The sequence below is a fragment of the Taudactylus pleione genome, unplaced genomic scaffold (assembly GCF_031769625.1).
Source record: "Taudactylus pleione unplaced genomic scaffold, aTauple2 ptg000207l, whole genome shotgun sequence".
Classification (NCBI taxonomy): domain Eukaryota; kingdom Metazoa; phylum Chordata; class Amphibia; order Anura; family Myobatrachidae; genus Taudactylus; species Taudactylus pleione.
Window position 1 is genome coordinate 210,163 of NW_028284609.1, and position 25,344 is coordinate 235,506.

The 25,344-nt window shown below is 44.8% G+C and overlaps 1 protein-coding gene across 2 annotated transcripts in view; it reads right to left on the reverse strand.

Annotated features, from left to right (window-relative positions):
• Nucleotides 1-1,399: 1,399 nt before the first annotated feature.
• LOC148517843 (cysteine and glycine-rich protein 2) overlaps nt 1,400-25,344 on the reverse strand; it is a 42,698-nt gene continuing 18,753 nt past the window's right edge. Inside the window, exons 3-7 of one of the 2 annotated variants that reach the window (XM_088478092.1) lie at nt 17,323-17,441; nt 15,944-16,112; nt 8,787-8,916; nt 6,691-6,784; nt 1,400-3,757 (exon numbers count right to left, since the gene is read on the reverse strand). In XM_088478092.1, the coding sequence (XP_088334218.1) occupies nt 3,681-3,757; nt 6,691-6,784; nt 8,787-8,916; nt 15,944-16,112; nt 17,323-17,434 (582 nt within the window). In that variant the 5' untranslated portion in view covers nt 17,435-17,441 and the 3' untranslated portion in view covers nt 1,400-3,680. The remainder of the gene's footprint in view (nt 3,758-6,690; nt 6,785-8,786; nt 8,917-15,943; nt 16,113-17,322; nt 17,442-25,344) is intronic. The other variant, XM_088478093.1, reaches the window with a different exon arrangement.

Here is a 25,344-nt window from a genome sequence, read left to right on the forward strand (position 1 = left end):
AACTAATTGGCGATTCTCAGCACATCCAGCTTGTCAGATATTCTTCTATAAAAAAGTATCTTATGGGGGGTATCCACTAAGCGATGACGTTATCGTGCAATCGCTTGCAAATCGCGCATGCATCGGGCATATTTTGCACAGAAGCGACCCGCGGGTCGCTTCCGACATCGCCCGTACATGCAGGTCAACGTGACGATCTAGTCAGGTTCTGCATGTGCGGGGATGAGCGATGTGATGGGAGTGAGCGTTCAGTCTAGGCACATTAGTAGCTATACAAACAGCACGATTGCAATGTCGCAATCGTGCTGTCGTTTGTATATCGCTAAGTGGATACCCCCCATTAGATTTGCCGATTTTAATAATCAAAGAAACACTGTGGACACATTTTGTACACAGAAGTGGATACAGAATAATATCTGTGTTATCTATTTTGAACTCAATTACCTGGCAAAATAGTGCCCAAAAGTGTGGGTTTTTTGTTTTTCTCATGATTAATATGTTTGCAAAAAAAATAAAATGACTGATTTTCTGTGATAAGTGAAATTTTATTGTATTGTGTCGCATGTATTTTGTTGATGTAATTGCTATGTAATCATTGATATTAAGTTTCTTATAACCTTTTTATATATAATTAAATTCAGACATCTGGCAGCACTTTGAACTATTTTTTTTTTTTTTATTCTATTTGGTGGGTGGATACATCTCCCACTTTCTGTTTTTTAGGCAGCAGTCAGAATTGGTCTGTATATCTTCACCTAGGAGGTGTAGCGCCAGATTGCTTAGGCGTTTATACTTGCTATAGCTTATTCTATTCCCAACTCTGAATCAAGCCCATGGTACCAATTTTTGAAAAGGGGACAAAATTAGAGGCAGGAGATATGAAAGACCTGCTTGACATCAGTCATGGTTAAAATGTTTTCATGGTAGCATCCGTGTTTTCCAAGTGTAATATGGAAAATAAACTCCTAACACAATGTCTGCATAGATTCAGTCAAACCAATCTGATTAGGCTTTCTGGCAGTAGTAACTTGCAGACTGGATCTTGGCAGTGCAGTATAGGTCAAAGCATTTGATATTGTTCCACAGAACAGATTAGCATATAAAATGAGAACAATAGGACTAAGGATAAAATAGGGCATATGGATAGACAGCATAGAACATTAGCATACTGGTTTCCATGGGGTACCACAAGGTACAGGTTGTTTTTTTTTTTACATTTTTTAATTTTATTAATTACTTTGCACATGGCCTACTATTTAGTTATTAGCACAGAATAACTGTATGTAACTAGAGAAAGGTGTAGCAAGTGAAGTTTAACAAAACTAAATGTAGTTATTCACCTCAGCTGTGGATACCATTACACTTCCTTCACATTAAATGAGATCCAATAAAGACATCCATGATGGAAAAGGCTAAGGAATAGGCATGTGGAATTGGGACACCCGTACCAAGCTGCTGCAGCAAAGGCTTATATACACAGGGCTGCATTAATGTTTGTGGGGCCACTAACCTGTGGGAGCCCCTATCAATAAAATTGCCAATGTGATATACTGGCGATGTTGTCAAGTATAATGTTTAACTACTCCCAGCACCACAAATGTTTTAAACACACTGTACACATACTGCATACCACAGTGACACATGCTGGTGCTTTAGCCACGTGTGAGGGGTCCCTGGGCAACTACAAACATTGGGCAATTTACTTTGAAAAAAGTATTCAAAAAATATGTGTACTTTACTACTAATATCAAGATGTCTATTGCTCTAGCAGTCACCAGCAGCATAGAGAATGCGATTTGGCTAATACAGTCACATTGGTAATAACACATGCAAAAAAGGTTTAACTCAGCTCTCAAAACCTCCTAACGCCACACTATTGGACTACCCGCATATACTGAGTGTGAATCAGCGGGACGCCGCTGCATTCTATATAGGCATAGCATCAGCACTATCCATTGTTTCTCAAAAAGAGGCATAAAGTCACACTAAGACTCCACTTATCAGCAGCGCAATACCAGTGCACAACTAGAGTCTCATTCCTCCAGCGATCTCCAAGGAGAGCGGTTTTACTAATTCATACTATTTGATATACCAGACACAGACTGTACTTGTATTTTATTTGTATTTTCAGTAACGGTACCATTTACAAACCATAGATCGATGGTTTTTGTCTAAATTTCACAACACAAAATCATCCCATTGGGAGTCTTTGAGTGCAGAGTTAAACCATTTTTGCATGTACTATTGTTAGAAGGCAAGGCACCCTTCAAACCCAGCAGCCCACTCCGCAATAGTAGAAATCCCAGTGCGCAGTGCAATTTTGTATTTGTACAAATTGGTAATAAATGAATTTGGATTTAAATTATTTCCTAAAATAAATGGTATATTTAGCTGTAACTTTTAGACTGAATTATAAGTTGTGGGGGATTGATATACAGAATTTATTGAACCTACCTCATTGTGGTGGGAGGGGGCGCAGATCCTTTCTCTCTGATAAATGGCCAATTCTCAGGTAGGTTAATGAGGTTTTAATATAGTTTCCTTTTATTGTCAATACAGCTAAACCTTATAAAGGTTGTACTTTATAGGACTTGCCTTCTTTCACGGTTACTAAATGCAGAGTTTCCCAAACTCCATTACAGTCCAGGTTTTAAGGATATCAATGCTTGAGCCCAAGTGACTTAATTATTACCTCAGTCAATTTTATTTAACCATCTTAACTCAAGCATGGATATTCTCTATACCTGGACTGTAATGGTGAAGAATAGATAACTCTGTCTTAATGTGTGACTATGGAGGAGGCCCAATCAATGAAGTTATGTAAATAATAGAAAACCCAGGAGTTGTGGCTTGTGATTGTCCCTCCCACTCACATGATATTTATAGTTTGTTAGCTAAATTGATTTGTCAGTTCTGTATTACAGAAGTAGTAGTGCTCTGTGATAATCAGCTACATTTACAAGCCCCTAGGGCTCCAGTTACAGGAAAGGGCACTTTCATAAAATATTTTACCTGTTAGTGCAGATTTAACAGTAAAACGCTATGGAGTTTAAATGGCAAGGGAACATATTTGGTTGCTGGTTTCTAGGTTCGGTTTTAATCATCAATGGAATAGATAACCCCAGGTGAAGCTTCTACATAAACTTTTTCAATCAGAACTGTAAAAGTAAAATGAACTTTGCTACAGGTAGAAAAACACAGTAATAAAATGGGATGATGTAATTGACACATAGTTGGTGTTTCAAGTCAGATACTCGACATAGAATATAATTTCTTAATTCTGTTTCTTTTGTTCCATTTAAAGCATACCAGGCACTTCAGTATATTTTTTTTTATGAATTTAAATTTTAGTTTTACATTTTATTTGTGATACAGAATTAAGTTAATAGAAATAGATTTCAGTAAGCACATACCTATTGTATTACTAACATTACAAACAATAGTAATAGAAAAATATGTTAATTGTAAAAATCTGAAAAGGAACAAAATGAAAAAAAACAAACAGAAATCCTACTAATGGCTAAAGTTACAAGGATAACAAATAGAACAGGTTTAATGGTACAGGAATGAAAGTATGACGTCACAGTCATTAGTAGGAGCTTCGAATAACACTCTGCTTAGTATCAAAGATGTATCCATGTTCAATAAATGTTCTAGCATCGGCATTAGTTGCATCTTCTTCACTGCGCGTGTACAAGGGCTCCAGCCCCCTGGCCATAACCAAATCCTTTGGGTCCAAAATTTTTTGCATAACAAGCTACAGAAAAGAGAAATGACATACAGATCATGCTACCACTGAAGAAAATGTAGAATTTAGGTCTTATACCCACTACTGATACCACCTAATAATGATCCTTTATGGTAGCCGTGTACTGTCAGAGCAAATTATCCATTATGTGTTGTAACGAGTCATGCGCAAAGTATGTTGTATGTCCAGCATTTGGGTAAATTGGTCACTAATCTTGAAACTATTTTATGGAATTTCGCCAAGAAACCAGATAACAATTTTTCTTTTTCCAAGTTACAATAGTGAAACAAAAGAGAAAACCCTGTAAAAGTTGATGCTAGTTATGTGGGATTAGGCACCCCTTAATGTCAAATATATGCAAAATACAGAGGATATCCGTGGCCCTATGGTGTAAAAGCAGGAGGAGGGCCTAAAGCAAGCCAGGTGAAGACTATACTAGATCAAACTTCCCACGAAATATAATCCTGGTACGCAGTATGCGAGATGGATGAATGAGGAACTAAGAAGCAGTAAAAACGCTATATAATACAGTCATGTGTCATTATTACTCATAGATGAAGAGGTTTCATACAGCTGTTTATACAAGCATTTGCACAATTATGTGGGTTTTTACACTAAACAATCATTTATATTTTCCATAGTTTCCCAGGGAAACCTATTTTTCTTCCTTTCTAACACCCTTCTGTATTTTTTAATAAACTAATACAGGTGTTCCAAAATTCTGTCTTCAAGACACATTAACAGCCCAGGTTTTAAAGGATATCCATGCATAAGTACAGGTGATTTAATTGACTCCTTAGTCAGTTTGATTATACTATCTGTGTACAAGTATGGATATCCTTAAAACCTGTACCGTTGAGGTGCCTTAAGGACCAAGTTTGTCCTGACCTGGAGCTATATTTTCAAGCCTTCTTGGTGGGTTGCAGGTGAAAATTTAAATCTCCACTAACATTGTCAAGCCTGACGTGCTTTACTTAGTGCCGCTTTCAATTTTCACCGGGAAGCAGCGGCTTATAAAAGCAGATGGTTTGTAAATATAGCCCCTAATGTCTTATTACAAATGTCACATCAACATTTCAAGCATGGAGGAGGTTTCTACCCCCCAGCAGTATACCCTTATAAAATATTTAAGTTGTGTGAAAGTATAGATCCATTTACAGTGCTTCACTTCTTCCACATTTTGTTACGTTACAGCCTTATTCCAAAATAGAATGAATTCATTTTTGTCCTCAAAATTCTACACACAATACCACAATTTGACAACTTGCAAAAAGTTTTTTTTTTTTTAGATCTTTGCAAATTTATAAAAAAAAAACAAAAAAAAAAAACCTAAGAAGTCACATATACATAAGTATTCACAGCCTTTGCTCAATACTTTGTTGATGCACCTTTGGCAGCAATTACAGCCTCAAGTCTTTTTGAATATGATGCAACAAGCTTGGCACACCTATCTGGGCAGTTTCGCCCATTCCTCTTTACAGCACCTCTCAAGCTCCATCAGGTTGGATGGGAAGCGTTGATGCACAGCCATTTTCAGATCAATCCAGAGATTATCAATTGGATTCAAGTCTGGGCTCTGGCATTGGCCACTCAAGGACATTCACAGAGTTGTCCTGAAGCCACTCCTTTGATATCTTGGCTGTGTGCTTAGGATCATTGTCCTGCTGAAAGATGAACCGTCGCCCCAGTCTGAGGTCAAGAGTGATCTAGAGCAGGTTTTCATCCAGGATGTCTCTGTACATTGCTGCATTCATTTTTCCCTCTATCCCGACTAGTCTCCCAGTTCATGCCACTGAAAAAACATTCCCACAGCATGATGCTGCTGCTGCCACCACCATGCTTCACTGTAGGGATTACAGTGAAGCTTGGTGATTAGCGGTGCCTGGTTTTCTCCAAACATGACGCCTGGCATTGACACCAAAGAATTCAATCTTTGTCTCATCAGACCAGAGAATTTTGTTTCTCATGGTCAGAGTCATTCAGGTGCATTTTGGCAAACTCCAGGCAGGCTGCCATGTGCTTTTTACTAAGGCGTGGCTTCCGTCTGGCCACTCTACCATATATGCCTGATTGGTGGATTGCTGTAGAGATGGTTGTCAGAGCTACAGCATTCCTCTGTCCTTCTGGAAGGTTCTCCTCTCTCCACAGAGTGACCATCGGGTTCTTGGTCACCTCCCTGACTATGGCCCTTCTCCCATGATCGCTCAGTTTAGATGGCTGGCCAACTCTAGGAAGAGTCCTGGTGGTTCCGAACTTCTTCCTTGTACGGATGATGGAGGCCACCGTGCTCATTGGGACCTTCAAAAGCAGCAGAAATTTTTCTGTACCCTTCCCCAGATTTGTGCCTCAAGACAATCCAGTCACTGAGGTCTACAGACTTCATGCTTGGTTTGTGCTCTAACATGCACTGTCAAGTGTGGGACCTTATATAGACAGGTGTATGCCTTTCAAAAGCATGTCCAAACAACTGAATTTACCACAGGTAGACTATAATTAAGCCATAGGAACATCTCAAGGATGATCAGTGGAAACAGGATGCACCCAAGCTCAATTTTGAGCTTCATAGCAAAGGCTTTGAATACTTATGTACATGTGATTTTTAGTTTTTTTTATTTATTTTAATTAAAATTAGCAAAAATCCTCAAAAAAAAAAAAAAACTTTTTACGCGTTGTCATTATGGGGTATTGTGTGTAGAATTTTGAGGACAAAAATGAATTTATTCCATTTTGGAATAAGGCTGTAACATAACAAAATGTGGAAATAGCGAAGCGCTGTGAATACTTTCCACTGTATTTACCAAAAAATTACTCTAATAACATTCCAATATGCTCTGGAAACTGACGCTGTGTTCCTGAAGAGTGTGTAAAATGCACTCAGCAGAATGAGTGCACTCTGGTTATGTCAGGTGTACAGAGGACATGTCTGTATTAGGCCTTCTCACCTTTGCAGTAGATTTCTCCATCTTTTTCAGTCAGAGTTGTGGATTCTAGACTCTTGCCACATTTTGCACATCTGAAACAGTTCTTATGCCATGGCTACACAGGAGAAATTGTTTAAAAAGGACATAGGTGGATAATACATACAGTTTAGTTACTCCCCATTTTTAGCCAATATAGAGGCCTATTTAAAAATTGTTGACAGTGGGGCCACAAAAAGTACCATTCCTTACTGCTGCATATCACTGTAATAATGAGTGATTTCTCAGGGCCATTTATAAAATGATTAATGCAGACACAGCTGCTCTGGCATGCAGATGTTCCTGTACTGTCACCACTGATCACAGTGTATGCACACAAAAATACTGAAGGTAGCTAAAGAGTTAGATTTTCAGAGCTTGATAAATAGCACTATTAAAACATCCCTTTACAACGTATGTAGTGGTATGCATCAATGCGGTCATTAATGCAGGAGATCAGCATAATAGGAACAATACAAAAATCATGCAGAAATTGCACTTTGCACATGATTTTGAGTGACATAATTGATAAACAGTCCCAATAGATTTTTCCTTTATAGTGAGCTGCACATAGATGCACTGAGTGACAATCTACCATTTCTATCTTCTTCTAGCACAACAGTCAGTGTGGGTCCCTATACTTCCATTCTGATCAATAGTAGGTTTCACAATTAACATCACAGTGCCAGCATGGTGCATTCACAAAATCCCTGTTCTGTAACGGGTTGAGTTTCTTGTTCATTCACCAGCATTACCTGTAAAGTGAACTTTATTGGTATAGTTGGCAAATTACGTGTGCTTAAAAAAAAATTAAAACTAAAACCTCCTATAAAAAAATAAATATTGTACTAATTTACCTAGACTAGAAATACCACCCAACAACTTGGAATTAATCTGCTGCTCAGGTTACGTTCACATTACCTTGTCACTGTGCAATTAGATCCCCCAAATACAGAATTCCACTAAGTAAAAGAAGTGGGTATCACCTCTGAGTGACCTTGGGTCACATGTGAAGCTCTTAAATAATAAATGTTTCCAACATGAATGTATTTCATAGTCTACCAAATATAGAACAAAAAAAAATAAAAAATTTAAGCACACCCTAAAACTCTAATTTTTCATTGGCACTATATAATGCATGGTCATCCCTTTCTCATCGATACCATGGAAAGGAGACATAGGGCCGTATTTAATTCGGAGCGAAAAGCCTTTGTAGGTGAATATTTCGCCTGAAAATGTATCTCTGTATTCAATTCCAGTCCTTTTTTGCCTATGCGAAAAGTCAATGCACTGAACTAGGCGAAACTTTTTCTCCACAGAATAGCAGGAGAAAAAAAAAAGTGCAAAATCTATATTTAGGGGTGCAGCTGTTTGGAAACCACTCAGAACCCATGGTACACCCCATCCCAAAGGACAATTCACCCAAAAAAAGTAAAGAAAAAATTCCAGAAACACCCAAAAAAACACCTTAAATTTGGGGCGAAAATTAAATGAGTGGGGGGACAACTTCAAAAACTAGCAAAATAAGCTCCTGGGGGTGCTCTAAGAAGGGGCCAAGTGTACTGGGGTTTACAAGTGCTTGTATGATGGAGGAATTTCATTTTACAGACATTAAAATATGCTAGTACTCATTTTCAAGCACCCCAAATTTCATGGAACTACTGTACTTATTTACTCCAAAAAAACACTGCTTTATGCCATTCTTCACCACTTTTACCAAGACACTAATAGCAAGAACTTACCACCACTTAAGTAGTTCAATTCGGGCTAATACTAAACTACCATAATGATTTCCGAAGTCAAACCATCTTTTTCTGGGGTACAGAGCGACTCCCCCAATTCATCCTGCACCTTTCGCCTGGTCCCGATTTCGCCTGTTTGGCAATTGAATACGGAGTAAATCGGGAGCGCGCTCGAAATGTTTTGGCATCCAAAACACGCAAAGGCAGCGAAAAGTCAGGCAGGCGGAACTTTCTCACTGATACAAAACTAATTGAATACGGCTCATAGTGAGAGGGTATATTATAAACATATCTATGGTCAACGATTATCTAATAAGAATACAAATCCAGCCACATTACCTTTCCAGCTCCCATTACTTTCTCAGCAGCATATACAGATTCACCACATCTGGGACATTTTTCAGTTCCTCCAAACTTCTGAGCAAACTTTGAAGGATTAGAACTGGTGCTTGGACGTGATTGATGTATTCTATAACAAGGTATTACAAGATTTGTTGGAGCTTAGAAACACATACATTAAAGAAAAAAAGAAAAAAACATTAAATAATGAAGTATATTGTAGAACAAAGCCCAATTACTGCACTTTGAAACTAGTCATTATGTGCTGCATTTTCAGTGTTTCAAGTCTGCAGACAATACAGTACTCTAAAGCAGGTGTTAAAAACAATGTAACATTGGGCGTAACTTTAGAGAATAATCAGCACAGTTTGAAAAACTGTATAAGAAAGCCATTACAGTGGTCCTGCAATGCAATATTATGTATATATAAACACAAAAGTTAGAACTACAAATTATATGAGTGCTTTCTAACTTGCTTCCCCAGTTCTTGCAGTGAGTGGTACAATCTTGGCGAGTTGTAACTCGGTAAGTATATGCAATTACATGAGCAAACATGATCCAGCAGCCATCACATACAGGTATTTGTGCAATTACTTGAACAGCTTCTGTTCACCGTACAACATGTGCGACCAGCATTTAGGCAGGTGGGAGAAAGGAGACATCAGCAGATTCTCCAGTTGTGAAAACAAGAAATTTAGAATCAACACACAGGGCTCAGAAATTTCTAAGGCTTATAACTCTTAATTTACAAAAATTTTAACCTAATAATATGATATATGGTAAGAACTTACCCTTATTATCTCTATTTCTACGAAGTCCATAGGGTTCCACAGGATACCTTGGGTATAGGTGTGACGTCAGTCATCGGGCACCAAAGAGTTAAGCTTTCAGCCTCCCAGGATGCACTAGGTCCCCCTCCTATACCCCGCCCACGAGCCAAGGCATCTCAGTTAGTTACCAAGCCATAGGCCGAAAGAGGAGAAGGAAGAGAGAGAACAAAGATCTGGACACATACAAGAATCACATTCTCACCAGAGGGAGACTGAAAACCGGTGACCAGAGCAAAGCCCATCTGCAGCACAGGTGCGACAGGGCGGGAGTCCTGTGGAACCCTATGGACTTCGTAGAAATAGAGATAACAAGGGTAAGTTCTTACCATATCTCATATTTTCTACTTCAGGGTCCATAGGGTATCCACAGGATACCTTGGGGATGTCCCAAAGCAGTATCCTTTAAGGGTGGGGACGCTCCTGTGCAGAAAGGAGAATCCGCCGCCCGAAGGAAGCATCCTGAGAGGCGAAGGTGTCAAACCTGTAATACCTCACGAAGGTATGGACAGAGGACCACGTAGCAGCCTTGCAGATCTGGACTGCAGAGGCACCACGTCGAGCTGCCCACGAAGGACCCACAGACCTAGTGGAATGAGCCTTCACAGAAGGAGGAACCAGCAGGCCTTCATGAAGATAAGCTTCAGAAATAGCCATACGGATCCAGGCTGCCAAAGTTTGCTTTGAAGCAGGCCAACCCTTTTTACGGAAACCATAGAGGACAAACAAAGCGTCCGACTTCCTACACGAAGAAGTGCGGTCAACATAAGTCCTTAAGGCCCGCACAACATCCAAAGAGGCCTCACCCACGGAAAGACCCGGTGAGTTAAAGGCCGGAACAACGATTTCCTCGTTAACATGAAACTGGGAAACAACTTTGGGAAGAAACTCGGGCCGAGTGCGGAGCACTGCCCTGTTCCCATGAAAAACCAAGAAAGGGGGTCTACAAGAAAGAGCCCCTAACTCAGAAACACGTCTGGCCGAAACAATAGCCAGAAGGAAAACAGTCTTAGCTGTTAGCCATTTAAGATCCACTGATCCCAGTGGTTCAAACGGCGGTCCTTGGAGAGCCCTCAGGACCACAGCCAAATCCCAAGGCGCCACAGGTGGAACAAAGGGCGGCTGAATGCGGACAACACCTTGCATAAAAGTGCGCACATCCGGGATTGTAGCAATCCTACGGTGAAACCAGACAGACAGGGCCGAAACCTGTACCTTCAAAGAAGCAAGGCGAAGCCCATGATCTAGTCCCGCTTGTAGGAAGGCGAGAATCCGAGACAGACGAAACTCCCGCGGTGCATAACCTCTCGGTCGACACCACTGGAAGAACGTATGCCACACGCGATGGTATATCCTCGCGGAAGACGGTTTCCGAGCTCGCAACATGGTACGCACCACAGAGCTGGAAAACCCCCGGGACCTCAGCATGTCCGTCTCAACAGCCACGCCGTCAAAGACAGCCGAGTCAGGTCCGGGTGAAGACAAGGACCCTGAGACACAAGGTCCGGTCATAGCGGCAACCGCAGAGGACTGTCCACGGACAGACCCTGAAGGTCTGAGAAGCAGTGCCGTCTGGGCCACGCGGGAGCTATTAACAGGAGCGTCCCTCCTTCCTGTTTGAATTTCCGGATTACCCGTGGAAGAAGGGAGACCGGAGGGAACAGGTATGCGAACCGGAACGTCCACCGGACGGACAGAGCATCCACCAGAGACGCCCCTTCGTCTCTTGTGCGAGACCCGTACACCGGCAACTTGTTGTTGTGCCGGGACGCCATGAGGTCGATCTCTGGAAGACCCCACCTGTCCACCAGCAGTTGAAAAACGTCCGGGTGCAGGGACCATTCCCCCGGATGAACGTCCTGGCGACTTAGAAAGTCCGCCTCCAAATTTAGCACTCCCGGGATGAAGACCGCTGATATGGCCGGAAGATTGCGCTCCGCCCAAACCAGGATCCGAGAGACCTCTACGAGAGCCGCCCGACTGCGGGTTCCTCCTTGCCTGTTTATGTAGGCCACGGTGGTAGCGTTGTCCGACTGGACCTGTACCGGGTGACCCTGGAGAAACCGATGTGCCTGCTGGAGAGCATTGAAGACCGCACGGAGTTCCAAGATATTTATGGGAAGCTCCGCTTCTGTCGGCGTCCACCTGCCCTGGAACAAGTGTGGACCCGAAACCGCTCCCCAGCCCCGAAGACTGGCGTCCGTTGTCAACAGGACCCAATTTGGAACCCAGAACGGACGTCCCTTGTTGAGGTGGGTCGTCTGTAACCACCAAGCAAGGGACAGGCGAACCTCTGGGGTGAGCACAAACGTCTGGGACTTCAGAGACTGAGGCAGCCCGTTCCACTTGGACAGGATCAGGTGCTGCAGAGGTCTGGAGTGAAACTGGGCGTATTCCACCATGTCGAACACCGACACCATAGAGCCCAGTAACCTCATCGCCGAGTGTAGGGACACCCGGCGGGTGTGCAGACAACTGCGCACCCTTGACTGTAAAGCAGAGATCTTGTCCTCCATCACGAAGATCCTTTGCTGTCCCGAGTCCAATAAGGCTCCAAGATGCAGAATCCTCCGAGACGGGATTAGAGTGGACTTCTGCCAGTTGATTAGCCAGCCGTGCCGTTGCAGCAGTGCAATGGTCAGTTCCAAGTGGCGTAACAGGAGCTCTGGAGATCCTGCCACCAATAACAGGTCGTCCAAGTACGGCAACATGCGGACTCCCTGCAGCCGCAGAGAAGCCGCCATGACCGCCATCACCTTGGTGAAAACCCGTGGTGCTGTCGCCAGGCCAAAAGGTAACACCCGAAACTGGAAGTGGTCGCTGCGGATTGCAAACCTGAGGAACTCTTGATGGTGCAAAAGAATAGGGACATGCAGGTAAGCGTCCTGTATGTCCAATGACACCATGTAGTCCCCAGGTTCCAGCGCCAGAATGATGGACCATAGGGTCTCCATCCGAAACTTCGGTACCCGCAAAGACCTGTTGAGTGCTTTGAGGTTGAGAAGCGGACGATACGACCCATTGGGTTTCTGTACCAAAAAAAGATTTGAATAGAAACCCTGGCCCTCTGGGAGAATGGAACAGGCACTATAACTCCAGCCTGGAGCATAGTGTGCAATACCTTCCGCAGCTCCGTAGCCTTGTTCCGGTCTGATGGTAGACCCGTGGTGAAGAATCGAGCCGGGGGTCTGTGCCGGAAGGAGAGGGCGTACCCGTGGGAGACCACCTCCAGAACCCAAGTGTCTGTCGTAGTGGTCGACCAACACTGGGCGAACTGCAGCAGGCGGCCTCCCACCCTGGGATCCCCCAAATGGAGGCCCGGACCGTCAGGCCGCAGGCTTGTCATCTGGCTTGGGGGCCGGACGTCTGGTACTCCATGCCTGCTTCCGGGGCTTGACAGATTTCTTAGGGCCAGCCTGTCGAGGAAACGACTGTGGTTTGGGCCTGCCCTGGGCCCTAGATGACCGAAAGGATGATGGGCCAGAACCAGAAGGAGCAGCGGCCGACGGGAGACAAGCCGATTTGGCTGCCGCCAGCGTGGCCACAATCTTATCCAGATCCGGACCGAAGAGAACTTCTCCGGTAAACGGCAACGCCTCCAGACCCTTTTGGAATCTGCGTCCGCCTTCCAGGATCGCAGCCACAAGGTGCGACGAGCAGCTACCGCTGCTGAAGAAATCCTAGACACCAGAGTACTAATGTCTAGGGCCGCCTCGTTGATGTAGGTGGCCGAATCACGGAGATTGCCAATCAACTCCGCCTGTTCGGCCGGACAGTCGGAATCAAAAGAAGCCTCTAATGAATCCGCCCAGCGCTCCATCGCTCTGGCAACCCAGCAAATGGCCATAGCTGGCCGTGCTGCCCACCCTGCAAGGGAATAAGCGGACTTCAGGCAGATTTCCACCTTGCGGTCCGTAGCATCCTTAAGGGAGGACAGGGATGGCATCGGCAATGTGGCACTACGGACAAGACTGGTCACGTGAGAATCCACCTGTGGAGGGGATTCCCACTTTGCAAAATAATTATCCGCGAACGGATAAGCCACCGCCAGGCGTCTCTGCGGCTGGTATCTTTTGCCAGGCTGTTTCCACGCCTCCTCTAAATGGTCCACCAACTGACCCGAAAGAGGAAAGACTGTGGCATCGCCCTTCACATCTTTGAAAAAGGCATACTTAGATTTAGCCACTGGGGGAACTTCGTCCTCAATCACCAAGGCTGTGCGGACCGCCCGAATAAGTCCAGGAATATATACTTTGGACTTAGCATCAGCGTCCTTAGCATGGAGAGGTTCCTGATCGTAAGGATCCAGAAGCTCCCCATCATCAGACGTCCCCTCGTCATCCTCATAAGGAGCCGACAGAGACGCCACCGGGCGTTTATGCGGCCGCATCACAGACTCCCCTTGCAACACATCCGACAAGTGCTGTACAGAACTAGTCAGGGAGTTAACCCACGCTGGCTCCTGAGAACCCGGGAGCGGGGAAATAGGGAGACTGTGGGGTACCACCAATTGTCGTGGGAAACCCTGCATGGGTGACGACACCACTGACTGCTGGGACAAACCCATCGGTGTAAACGCGGGCTGCGGAGCTAACTGGCCCACTAAGGCTGTAAGCGCTTGAGCGAAACAAGCCCAGGGCGGCTCCTGTACCGGTGCAGTAACCGTAAGAGGCCGCGCCATAGACAAACACTGCCGGCAGAGGCCCTCCGCGCTACCCTCCCCCTCCGCTAACTGTACTTTACACGTAGTACACTGTAGCCGGAGGGGAAAATCACTTTCAGACATGATGGCACCACGTATGTGACCCCTCTCACCAATTATATATTTAAGAGGCGAGAGACCACCCTGCAGCACCGCACCGCAAGGGCTTAGCAGAAAAAACAGGGACAGTATAAAGCTGACAGTTTAGAAAAAAAGTTACAGGCAGCAGCGCTAGCACAGTCACATACAATGCAGAGAAATAACAATTCCTGCACTAACAGCGCTGATCACTCAACTACACAGACACAGGGCCTGGTAGGACACAGCGCTGCATACACAGACCTGAACACAGCGGAGGAGAGGTATGCGAGGGGACCCAGACCACGATGCTTCCAATGCAGGCTTCCAGCAGCGTTCACCATGCTTCAGAAAAGATGGCCGCCGAGGAGCAGAGAGAAGGCTGGCCTGGGGGAGGAGCGCTGACACAGGGCCAGTCAGCACAGTGCAGAGAGGGCTGTGTGCAGCGGGGGAGGCGCCGGCTGTGAGACAGGGAAGGCGCGCTCCCCTGGCATGCATTTAACCCCTGGGACGCCGCAGCGCTACCGCTCTGCTGCCCCAGGGGGTAGTGGAAGCGCAGGTTGGTCGCCTGGCTCAACGCTGCAGCCAGTCCCCAGGGAGCCCCCTGCCTGGGGACCTAGGACCATGTGATCAGCGGGGACCCCCCGCGGGACCCCGCTGCTTACCTCTGTCCCCCTTGAATCCGGCCATGGTCCGGAACATCTGGGGTCACCGCTAGCTGTGACCCCAGATGTCCACCAGCATCCCCGGATCAGTACCAGCGTTCTGGTACCGGCGGGGTGTAGGGAAGACAGCATGGACGTCAGGACTGACTGTCCATGCTGTTCATCTAGATGTGCAGCCACAGCTGCATGAAGAAAAGCTTCAGGGGCTCTTCTAAGCCCCCCTCTAGCAGGTGCCTCCGACTCCGGCCGGGCACCAAACGAAACTGAGATGCCTTGGCTCGGGGGCAGGGTATAGGAGGGGGACCTAGTGCATCCTGGGAGGCTGAAAGCTTAACTCTTTGGTGCCCGATGACTGACGTCACACCTATACCCAAGGTATCCTGTGGATACCCTATGGACCCTGAAGTAGAAAAAACAACTGCAATGCACTATAGTAATGTGAAAGACGGGAGATCTGCTTACCAGTTACATTTCTGATTCTACTTTAACCTAAAGCATACTCTGCCCAAGCCAACAGACTTTATTTTTGCCCTGGACTAGAACTACTTCTGGTGTAAATTTAGTGATGCCTCATATTACAAGGTACTAGCAATACATTTGTATACAAAAGTGTAGGAAGGAGAGTTATTATTTTTTATTTATTTTACCATCTTATATAGGATAATAGTATCACACACAACTTTATTATACAGATATTCGAAGTCTACCTGGAATTTGTGTGGTTATATAAAAGCATTCTATATGCGGCATCCCGGTTGTCCTTAATACTGGAATAAATCCCATTTTTGGATTAAATTTATTTCATATCTACTTTAAATGTTGGCCTATGTATAATTATCGGAAAACTTGCTGTGCAAGATCATTTCAGAGTTATATAAAACTTACTCCTCTGGCTTAATGCCCAATCTTTCTCCTCTGTCCATATTTAGTGTGCCTGCTCCTTGTCCGTAGCCATAGCCCTTGGGTCCATATTTTTTCCCATAGCAGGACCTGCAGTAAATCTCATCATCATGAATAGCCATTGTTGTACTATCCAGGTTCTTTCTGCATACCACTAAAAGGGAAAAGACAAATAATACACACAAAAGGGTTTACAAATAAAAAAAAGGGGAGGACACATGACATTTTGGCATCTCCAAATATACAGCACAAATATTATGTTACCTAGACATTATCTTACTTAAGTCAGAAAAGAATAGCTCATTGCCATAAGCAATACAGAACTGCCATCAGGTTTTTTTTTACAAAACACATTGGATGAAAGAACAGAGATTTATGCAGAGAAGTCATTACGGGCATCTATTGCCACTATCCTGCAAAAACCTCCTGAAAACACACACACTTCACAATGACAATCAAACAATATAAAAACACTTTTGTTTAAAGCAACTCTGAAGCACTTAAGAGTTAAACAGGAGTCCATTCATTCAAATGAAAAACTATCAATCCTTCACATTGACACTCCAAGCCAATGAATATACACATCATGACCAGAAATATTATTGCATAAAGGTGCTAATACCTTACTGCAATGTGCCTTAACATTGGCAACACTATAGTGGTAATAAGATAAAGCACAGATAAAACAATCCAGGGGAACTGTTCTGAGTGAAGAACTTCATAATGGTGACATTCAACAAGTGGAAAATGTGTGTAGTATCTGAGCATTCTGCAGATACCACTGAATGTTCTCAGTCTCCGACAAGTGTTTTCCTATGGGAATATACAAGTATGAAATTATTAAACAAAAATCTAATTGTGCTAAGTGTGCCAAGTAGAATACCACGGACTTTCAATGCTCCCACATTCCAGCCTCTCTGCAGCTACAATCACAGGCTGATTTGTGTGAGCTGCCCACGGAGTACATTGTAATTCAGGGAAGGGAACCTTGCAGTTCTCTCTTCACACAGTTACTCCTTATACAACATATGAGAGTGAGGTCACTTATTCACATACAATGTAGCACACTATATTACATATTCCAAAAGCATCATAAATAACACTAGCTGGGGTACAGAAGTCACAGGCTTTATAATGTACAGGACATGTTTTTACAGCTGTAAATACTACATGTAGGCTTGTATGTGCCCTACAAGTGCCAGGTCACTGAAGGGTGCACAGAGCATTAGTTCAGCAACATAGGCTACAGTGATTTAACAGAAGATGGAATGGAAGAAGACTTTACAAAACACTGGGGGTATTTTTGTTGATTTTTAAAGAACTGAGATATAAAAGCAAAGTTAATAATTCATAGACAAACTTACTACATAGGAAGCAGCATTTATGATAGCTTTTTCCATCACATTGCACCTCTTCAGCATGGTACACTGTTCTTCTGCATGCCCCACATTTGTTACCACCTCCCCAGTTAGGCATCTTGTAACTAAAAGAATAAAATAGATAGTATGTCATCTTGTGAGCCAGGTCCTAGAATCATAAATAGATCAGCATGTATAAGCTAATCCTGCAGTGCATTGCAACTCAAGTTCAGGGTTGAATTCAACAAAATGCCCAACCCAAAATACAAAAAGGTTCCCTGGACATAAATTAAACAGAAATTTTAATATTGCAACCATAAATTCCAATTAAAAGATGACTTACGTAGTTTAGACATCAGAGTTTATAAATGATATAATAAATTAATATTTTTGAATGCATTACAATAAGAGGAGGGGTGTATAGATCTAGATTAGCAGGTCAGGGGTAAGTGCTGTAGCCAATTAGTACTTCTAGTGCCCCAAGCGAATTTCACATCTAACCAGCTCAGTGGCATAACTAGGGATGATGGCTTCCAGGGAAAATTAAAAAGAAATTGCACCCCTTGCAAATTTTTCTTTATAATTATGTCTGAATTCTTATATTGTACCACAAAATACACCTACAAAGACAAAATTAGCAAAACACAAGAGCAAGGCAAAACATCAATATGACAGAGGTGAATACAAAATGCACACAGTGTTGTGGAATGAACATTGATAACTCCAACACAAAACTAAATGGTGTGAATAAAGGCCTTTGAATGTATTAAATGCAACTTAAAGCAGTACTCCAGTCAAATGGAGAAGGAAATTAAGTACAATCAACTTTAAAAAGGTAAATTCATTCTATGGACGGAATACATATGATTAACCGGCGGTCGGGATACCGGCAATCAGAAGACAGACAGTGGCATCCCGATGTTCAGGATCCCGACAGAGGCCGGTAAGTAGTCTAACCCTCCCCCTCAACACTCCCACGTAGTGCCTAACCCACCCTTCCTGCAACCTAACCCTTCCCAGGTGGTTCCTAACCCTAAACCCCCCCCCCCGGTCAGTGCCGAACCATAACCCACCCCGGTTGGTCCCCCATCCTTGACTTAACACGCATACTTACCATCGGGATGCAGACGTCGGTATCTTGATCTCTTCGGGGTGGCGGCATTGTCATTTTGACGGGCGTCAGGATTCCAGCGTTTGTATATTGACGTCCGGCATCCCGTCCGCCAGCATCCTGACTGCATCCCCGGAATACATATGATTGACCAGCAGTCAGTATCTTGATCTCAGTATATCGACCGCATCCCCTATAGAGATGTCCTGCTTCATCACGCAGTATCTAGCATGACTGGACTATTTATTATTATTATTGGTTTAGTCTGAGGTTACAAATACACGTTATATTTTAATTTTTACAATTAATCTTAGATGGTTAATCACCCAAAAGGAAGCAAAAAAAGTTTTAGACAAAGCAAGGTTTTTTTTTCTTCTTTGAACATTGTCCAAAATCACAGATCTCCACAATTATATTGCTTATCCCATGTAGTTGAATGGAAGAAATTAATATCCTGAAGTTCATTCAAGGTAACTAGACTGCAGAATTACACTATTTTAGACAATCTACTCAAAACAAATATTAATCACTTGTATAGCAAACAATATATTGCAAAACAAGAAGTCTCTTGTCAAGAGAAAAATCTCACAACTATAAATTCCCCCTGTGGCCTAGCACATACATCTGCCTGTACAGCATCTAGGCACCACAGCGAGCATAGTGGTGCCTAGATAAAATCTGAACTCTTATGGGTTTCTTAGCTTTTCTCTGGACTTACAAAATACACATAAAATAGGCACAGCGCGAGTCCTGGGAACATACTTCCCCACTCAGAAATGGATACATCCTCCCAGTCTGGTGTTGCATCAGGTATGCAATCGGGAAGCCGACTGCCTAAATACCGGCAGCCGGCTTCCCGACTGTCATATCCCGGCAAGGGTGAAATGCCGGAAGTCTAGATGTAGACGCCCGCATTTCCCCGATGCCGGGAGAGCGGAGCCCGGCATCCCGAACGTAGTGATGCTGGGCGCCGCAAGCGGACAGCCGCGGGAGGGAGGGTTAGGTTTAGGGCTCCCGGGGGGGACTTAGGGTTAGGCACCCCCCCGGGAGGGATAGGCTAGGGGCAGGGAGGGTTAGGCACCCCCGGGGGGGACTTAGGGTTAGACACCCCCCCGGGGGACTTAGGGTTAGGCAGCGGGGAAGGGGGTGGTTAGGGTTAGGCACTTGGGGGGGAAGTTAGGGTTAGGCACCCCTAAGGAGGGTTAGGGTGTTAGATTAGTTTATACTTACCTTAGCGACGATCAGGATTTCCAGCGCTGTCTGGCTTCCGCTGCTGGGAACTCTGCTCATGTCGGGCTGCCGCTGACGGGAATCGAACCGCCGGCAGTATTTCATACCCATTCCTTGCATCACCACCCTCACTACTTCCTACCTTAGTTGGTGGGAGCAGCATCCTCAGCTCATCTCAGTGGTATACCTCCCTAATATCCCTTTTTGGGTTGGGACTAATCACAAAATCAGCACATTTATTCTCATTTGCAGGAGGTTGAGAGGCATTTGCTTTGCACATGCGGAAGATTTGTATTTAAAAAAAAAAAAAAAAAAAAAAAGTGTTTTGCTGGTATAAATTCCTACCTGGAGTTATTGTCATACCCACTATAGCCCTGTCATGTCCCCATCCCAATTTAGGTCTCCCAATATTGCAGGGGCGTATCTACCCATTTGCCAGAATGGCACTCGCCAGGGGCATCGACCAAAGGGGGGGCGCCATCCGGCAGTACCACCAGCAGCCAAGGGGTGGACTAGTCCCCCGGCCCCACAAGTGTAGGGCAGACCGCAGTGAAAGCGGTCTACCCTACACAGGGACGGATCTAGACTGTTGTAGTAGGGGAGGGGGGCGAGTTAATGATTAATTCCGCCCCCCCCTCGCGGCAACTCCCACCCCCTCCCCGCGACCCCCCCCCCCTTTACTTACACTTGCCTCCGCTGATGTTCTCCCTCCTGGCAGCTGCTCTCCCATCCTGCACTGTGACCCAGTCAACTGTTTAATGCAGCAGCTGACCAGGGTCACAGTGCAGGAGCTGGGAGACCAGCTGACTGGAGGGAGGACATCATCGGAGCCTGATCTTTGGTCCCTGGACAAAGGATTTTTTTTTATTTTTTAGCAGTGATCAGCGTGTGGTCTATTTAGACCACATAGCTGATCACAGGGTGTGAGGAGCCGGCTGTGATCGCTTCCTCCCCGGCTCCCGGGTCAGGTGACAGCCTGTCACTGACACATCCCCCTAACTGGGAGCAGGGCTGGTTCTACCGTTATGCATGGTACGCAGCTGCGTAAGGCGCCACATAGTGAAGGGCACCTCAGCTGCGTACCATGCGGGCCGCGGTGCAGACTGTCTCTGTGACACAGGTGCACCGCGTGTGTAGCGCTGACCGGACGGAGTTCGGTCAGCGCTACACAGCACAAACACACAGCCGCCGGCGCCGGCAGCTGTGTTTGCTTTAGCAGCTGATGAGAGTCAGACAGACTCTCATCGGCTGCTGCTGCCACTGCCAGAGCCGGACATCTTCCGGCTCCCGCAGTGGGTAATGGGAGTGACGTCAAGACGTGACGTCACTCCCATAATGCAAAGCGGCAGACGGAGGAGCTGGTATCGGCGGCGGGACCAGGATCGGGTTTCAGGTAAGTGTTTTTTTTTAATTTTCATTACATCTCTACTGCGGGGGCACTACAAGGGGGGATTACTAGGGGGGGGGATACTGCTTATGACACTACAGGGGGGATTACTACAGGGGGGGCGCTACAAGGGGGGATTACTAGGGGGGGAATACTACTGGGGACACTACAGGGGGTAATTCTACTGGGGGGCACTACAAGGGGGGATTACTAGGGGGGGGACACTACTGGGCGTAATTCTACTGGGGGCACTACAAGGGGGATTACTAGGGGGGAATACTACTTATGACACTACAGGGGGTAATACTACTGGGGGGCGATTACTAGTGGGGCACTACAAGGGGGGGGATTACTACTAGGGGCACCACAAGGGGGGACCACTACTGGGGGCACTATATAAAAAGGGCACTGCATAGTGGGTACCACTACTGGGGGCACTGCATAGGGGGGGGCGGGGGGAGTAATACTGGGGCACTATATAAGGGGAATACTACTGGGGGCACCACTACCGGGGGCACTGTAAAAGGGGCACTGCATAGGGGGTACCACTACTGGGGGCACTGCATAGGGGGACTACTACTGGGGGCACTATATAGGGGGAATACTACTGGGGGCACAAGGGGCACTGCACAGGGGGGACCACTACCGGTGGCTCTGTAAAAGGGGCACTGCATAGGGGGGCGCCAAAAGATATACTTGCTTACCAAAAAATTTGGGCTAGGGCCGGCCCTGACTGGGAGACGGGAGCTCCGTTCACAGCATAGCCCGGCAGCCATTATCATCTCTCTCCTCTGAACTTAATGATGCAGAGGAGATGATAATGGTTGGACAAACTGTGCTAGGGGGGGCGATCACTCTAATCGCCCCCCCCCCTGGATCCGCCACTGGCCCTACACAGTTTACAGTTTGTAATAGCAGCCAGCCAATGAGTCAGCCAGACTCTCATTTGCTGCTGCGTCGTCCACGGAGGGAGCCAGCTGGAGCTCAGTCTTCCGTCTCCCCCCGCAGCATGTGATGGGAGAGACGTCCTGACATCTCTCCCATGCAGGAGAAGAGCGGGGCGGGACTCAGAGGACAGCGGCGGTCGCGTCAGGAGCGGGGATCAGGTAAGGTGTATTTGGTTTTCTTTGTGTGTGTGTAAGCCTGGCACAGCAGGGGGTGGCCGCTACTGGGGGCGCTGTATAGGGGGGGGGGGGGGGGGGGGACTACTACTGGGGGCAATGCAGCATAGGGGAGATTACTATTGGGGGCAGTGTAGTGTCTGGCTGTGACATTATAGCACACTCCTAGAATAACTGATATAGAGGCGCTTTAACAGGCGCTACCTTGCCGATTGGATGACTTCCTCCACCTCCAGGCAAGGGTCTTCTCTATCCTCCAGTGCCAGGCACGGTTTCTCTCCTCAATGATCCCATCCAGCTGGGCATCTCTTCACAAGCTGATGGCTGTCACTTAAGTCACTCATAGAAAGTGGGAAGTATCAAGCCCAAATTGGGGTCAAAACTCAGAAAACTGCAGTTTTTGGAGGTCTGACCACATTGCACATATGCACCAAGCTCTGAAAAGCAAAACTTTCCGAAGCTTGTACCCTATAGGTAACTCGTTGCCTAATAGAAGCCTACTGGCTTTTTAACACAATTCCTTGAAAGGGAACCAATAGGATCCCTCCCAGGGTCCCCCACAACTCATGCATGCGCAGAAACCCGGAAGTCTGCATACTACAAAGGACAGCTCTTTTGGGAGAGCAGTCCTTTGCTATTATAATCGCAATTGTACTTGCACACAGCATTACTAAACGCTGATATACATCCAAAATGAGATGCTGATGTCTCCCGCTCCCACTGTTTTAGAAACCCCTAATCATAAACTAAAACATCAAACAAAATATGATCATGTGGATATTTCTTTCCAAGTTCCTAAATTTTGTTGTTATGCATTCTTCAGCCATATTGGTTTAGATGAAAAGGAATTGCTGAAGCAGTAATTCTCGCAATCGACTGTAAAACAAGGCACATTCCTAATGTTCGGTTCAGTATAGATAGCTTAAAAAAAAAAAAGTTTAAAGATTTGCACCCATTTTGTTTTTTTAAATGCCTGTATTAAATGGTGGTAGTGTCTACATTTTGCAGATACTGCTAGCGTTTGGATTTTGTAGTGCCTTTTTTTTTTACTGGTACTCCGGAAATCACAATGTATTTTTACTGATTAATTGAAATGGTTATGTTTTCTCCTAAATTACTGCTTGACTAAAGCTGGGCATACACTATACAATTATCTAGACATCTGTCCAATCTGGCTGGTTGGAATGAAAATCTGGTAATGTATGGGAGCAAATGATAATTGTTCACAAACACTGGAAAACAGGCAAAAATGGACGTTCAGCCAAAATGGTTAAATAAAACAAATTTAACCAATTTGAACAATCATTTTTTTCTGTTTTTCAGTGTTTAAAACCATATAATCGATTGTCATTTGCTCCCATACATTACCAGTCTTTCATTTCAAACATCCAGATTGGACAGAGATCTGACAGATAACTGTATAGTGTATGTCCAGCATTAGTCTAATTTATTTCCTATATTAATCAAAAGAGAAAGGGGTCATTGCCTACTCCACCCTGCCAGCTCATCCTATACAAGGAAACTTATTTTTGCACATCAGTGAAAACTAGGAGCATTGTACAGTGTACTTTGTACTCGTGAAGGAGTACCCCAATCTGCCTAGCTAACGCCATGAGAAAACATGCATTAGAGGTCACCATAGAGCAATTTGTTTCATTATTAAAATGTGGGGATTTGTACAAAGTATGGGCATGATTCCAAATAACAGCATGTGTTCTGTGCTTTGAATGTTTGTGAATTGACACTTTAGAAAAAATGCCTGTCAGACAGACATTTTATCTGGCAGCCTGCCAGCCCGCAGATGTCCACGGCATACACTGAGATATCTCTGTATTAGCCAGACATCTGCGCTCCGCCCCCAGGGGAGGAGACATGGGAAGGAACACAGGAAATGTCTGTCGGCCGCGACTGGGCATACACTGCCTGATGCGGCCGAAATTTTATCGCATCGGACGGGCATGCTGGACGAGCAATATTTAACTCTCGGTTGCCCGCACACGCTACAATTATCGGGGTGATCCGCGCATATCGAGCAGATTGTCCCTATAATTGTAGCGTGTATGGCCAGCATTAGAAAGCGACCTGGTAAACAATGTAACATTGTATTGTAAGTCTGCAGCTCTTCTCTGCAAGTGACTTAAAACTTAAGTGGTTGACAATTTTAACCTCACAGCTTTTGATGATGTCATCCATAGTGTGGCTATAATTTTTGGCAACACACACATACAAAACTCAAAGATTAACATTCCTTTTATTTTAACCAAGCATTTGGCTTAACTACTAAACAGCAGCTGACACAGATCAGGGAAATTAACTTGCTTTGAATAACGCCAGCTAAAACTCTAAATTAAGTAGAACCTCTTGGGATTTTATTCTGTACATTACAGAATCCTACTAGAATAGACAATTTGTTACCAAGCCAAAAGGAGTTAACGGTTTGGACACAGGAAAAGCTTATAAACAGATGTGTGAATAGAAAGAAAGGTACTCACGGGTCTTCTTTGATCAACCAAAAAATTGAAGTTAAAACAAACTACATTACTTAACATAAAAAGTGGCTAAATGAAGGTTTTGAGTACTATAAAAAAAAACCAGCAAATGGACTTGCGTTTAACTCTGCATCAGAGTGCATCTTATGTGTTTTTGCTCTATGCATGTGCTGGAACCAAGAGTATGCAACTCCAGGTGAAGCAGAGCCACACACATCTCAGGACCAACTCCAGTTATGATTGAACTGTCTCAACGGGGCAGTAATAAGGGATTCTCATGTAGGCCAGAGAGGACATGAGATCTCAGAACACTAGATTTTCAGTGTCTAGATGTACTGGGATTGCTGGTCGTTTAAAAAAAAATAAATAAAAAATTATATATATATATATATATATATATATATATATATATAAAAAATGAGAAGAATTGGCACTCACCAGGTAGCTGACAAGAAAATTGGTTTTTAATTACCCATCTTGAGGGAGAAAGTGTATAGAGCCATAAAGTGCAATAGTCATAGTCTACGTTTCGGTCCTATGTAGGACCTTCTTCAGGACATCACAGCAGACATGTTTCAGCTTGAAAACCAAAGACAAGCTGAAACATGTCTGCTGTGATGTCCTGAAGAAGGTCCTACATAGGACCGAAACGTAGACTATGACTATTGCACTTTATGGCTCTATACACTT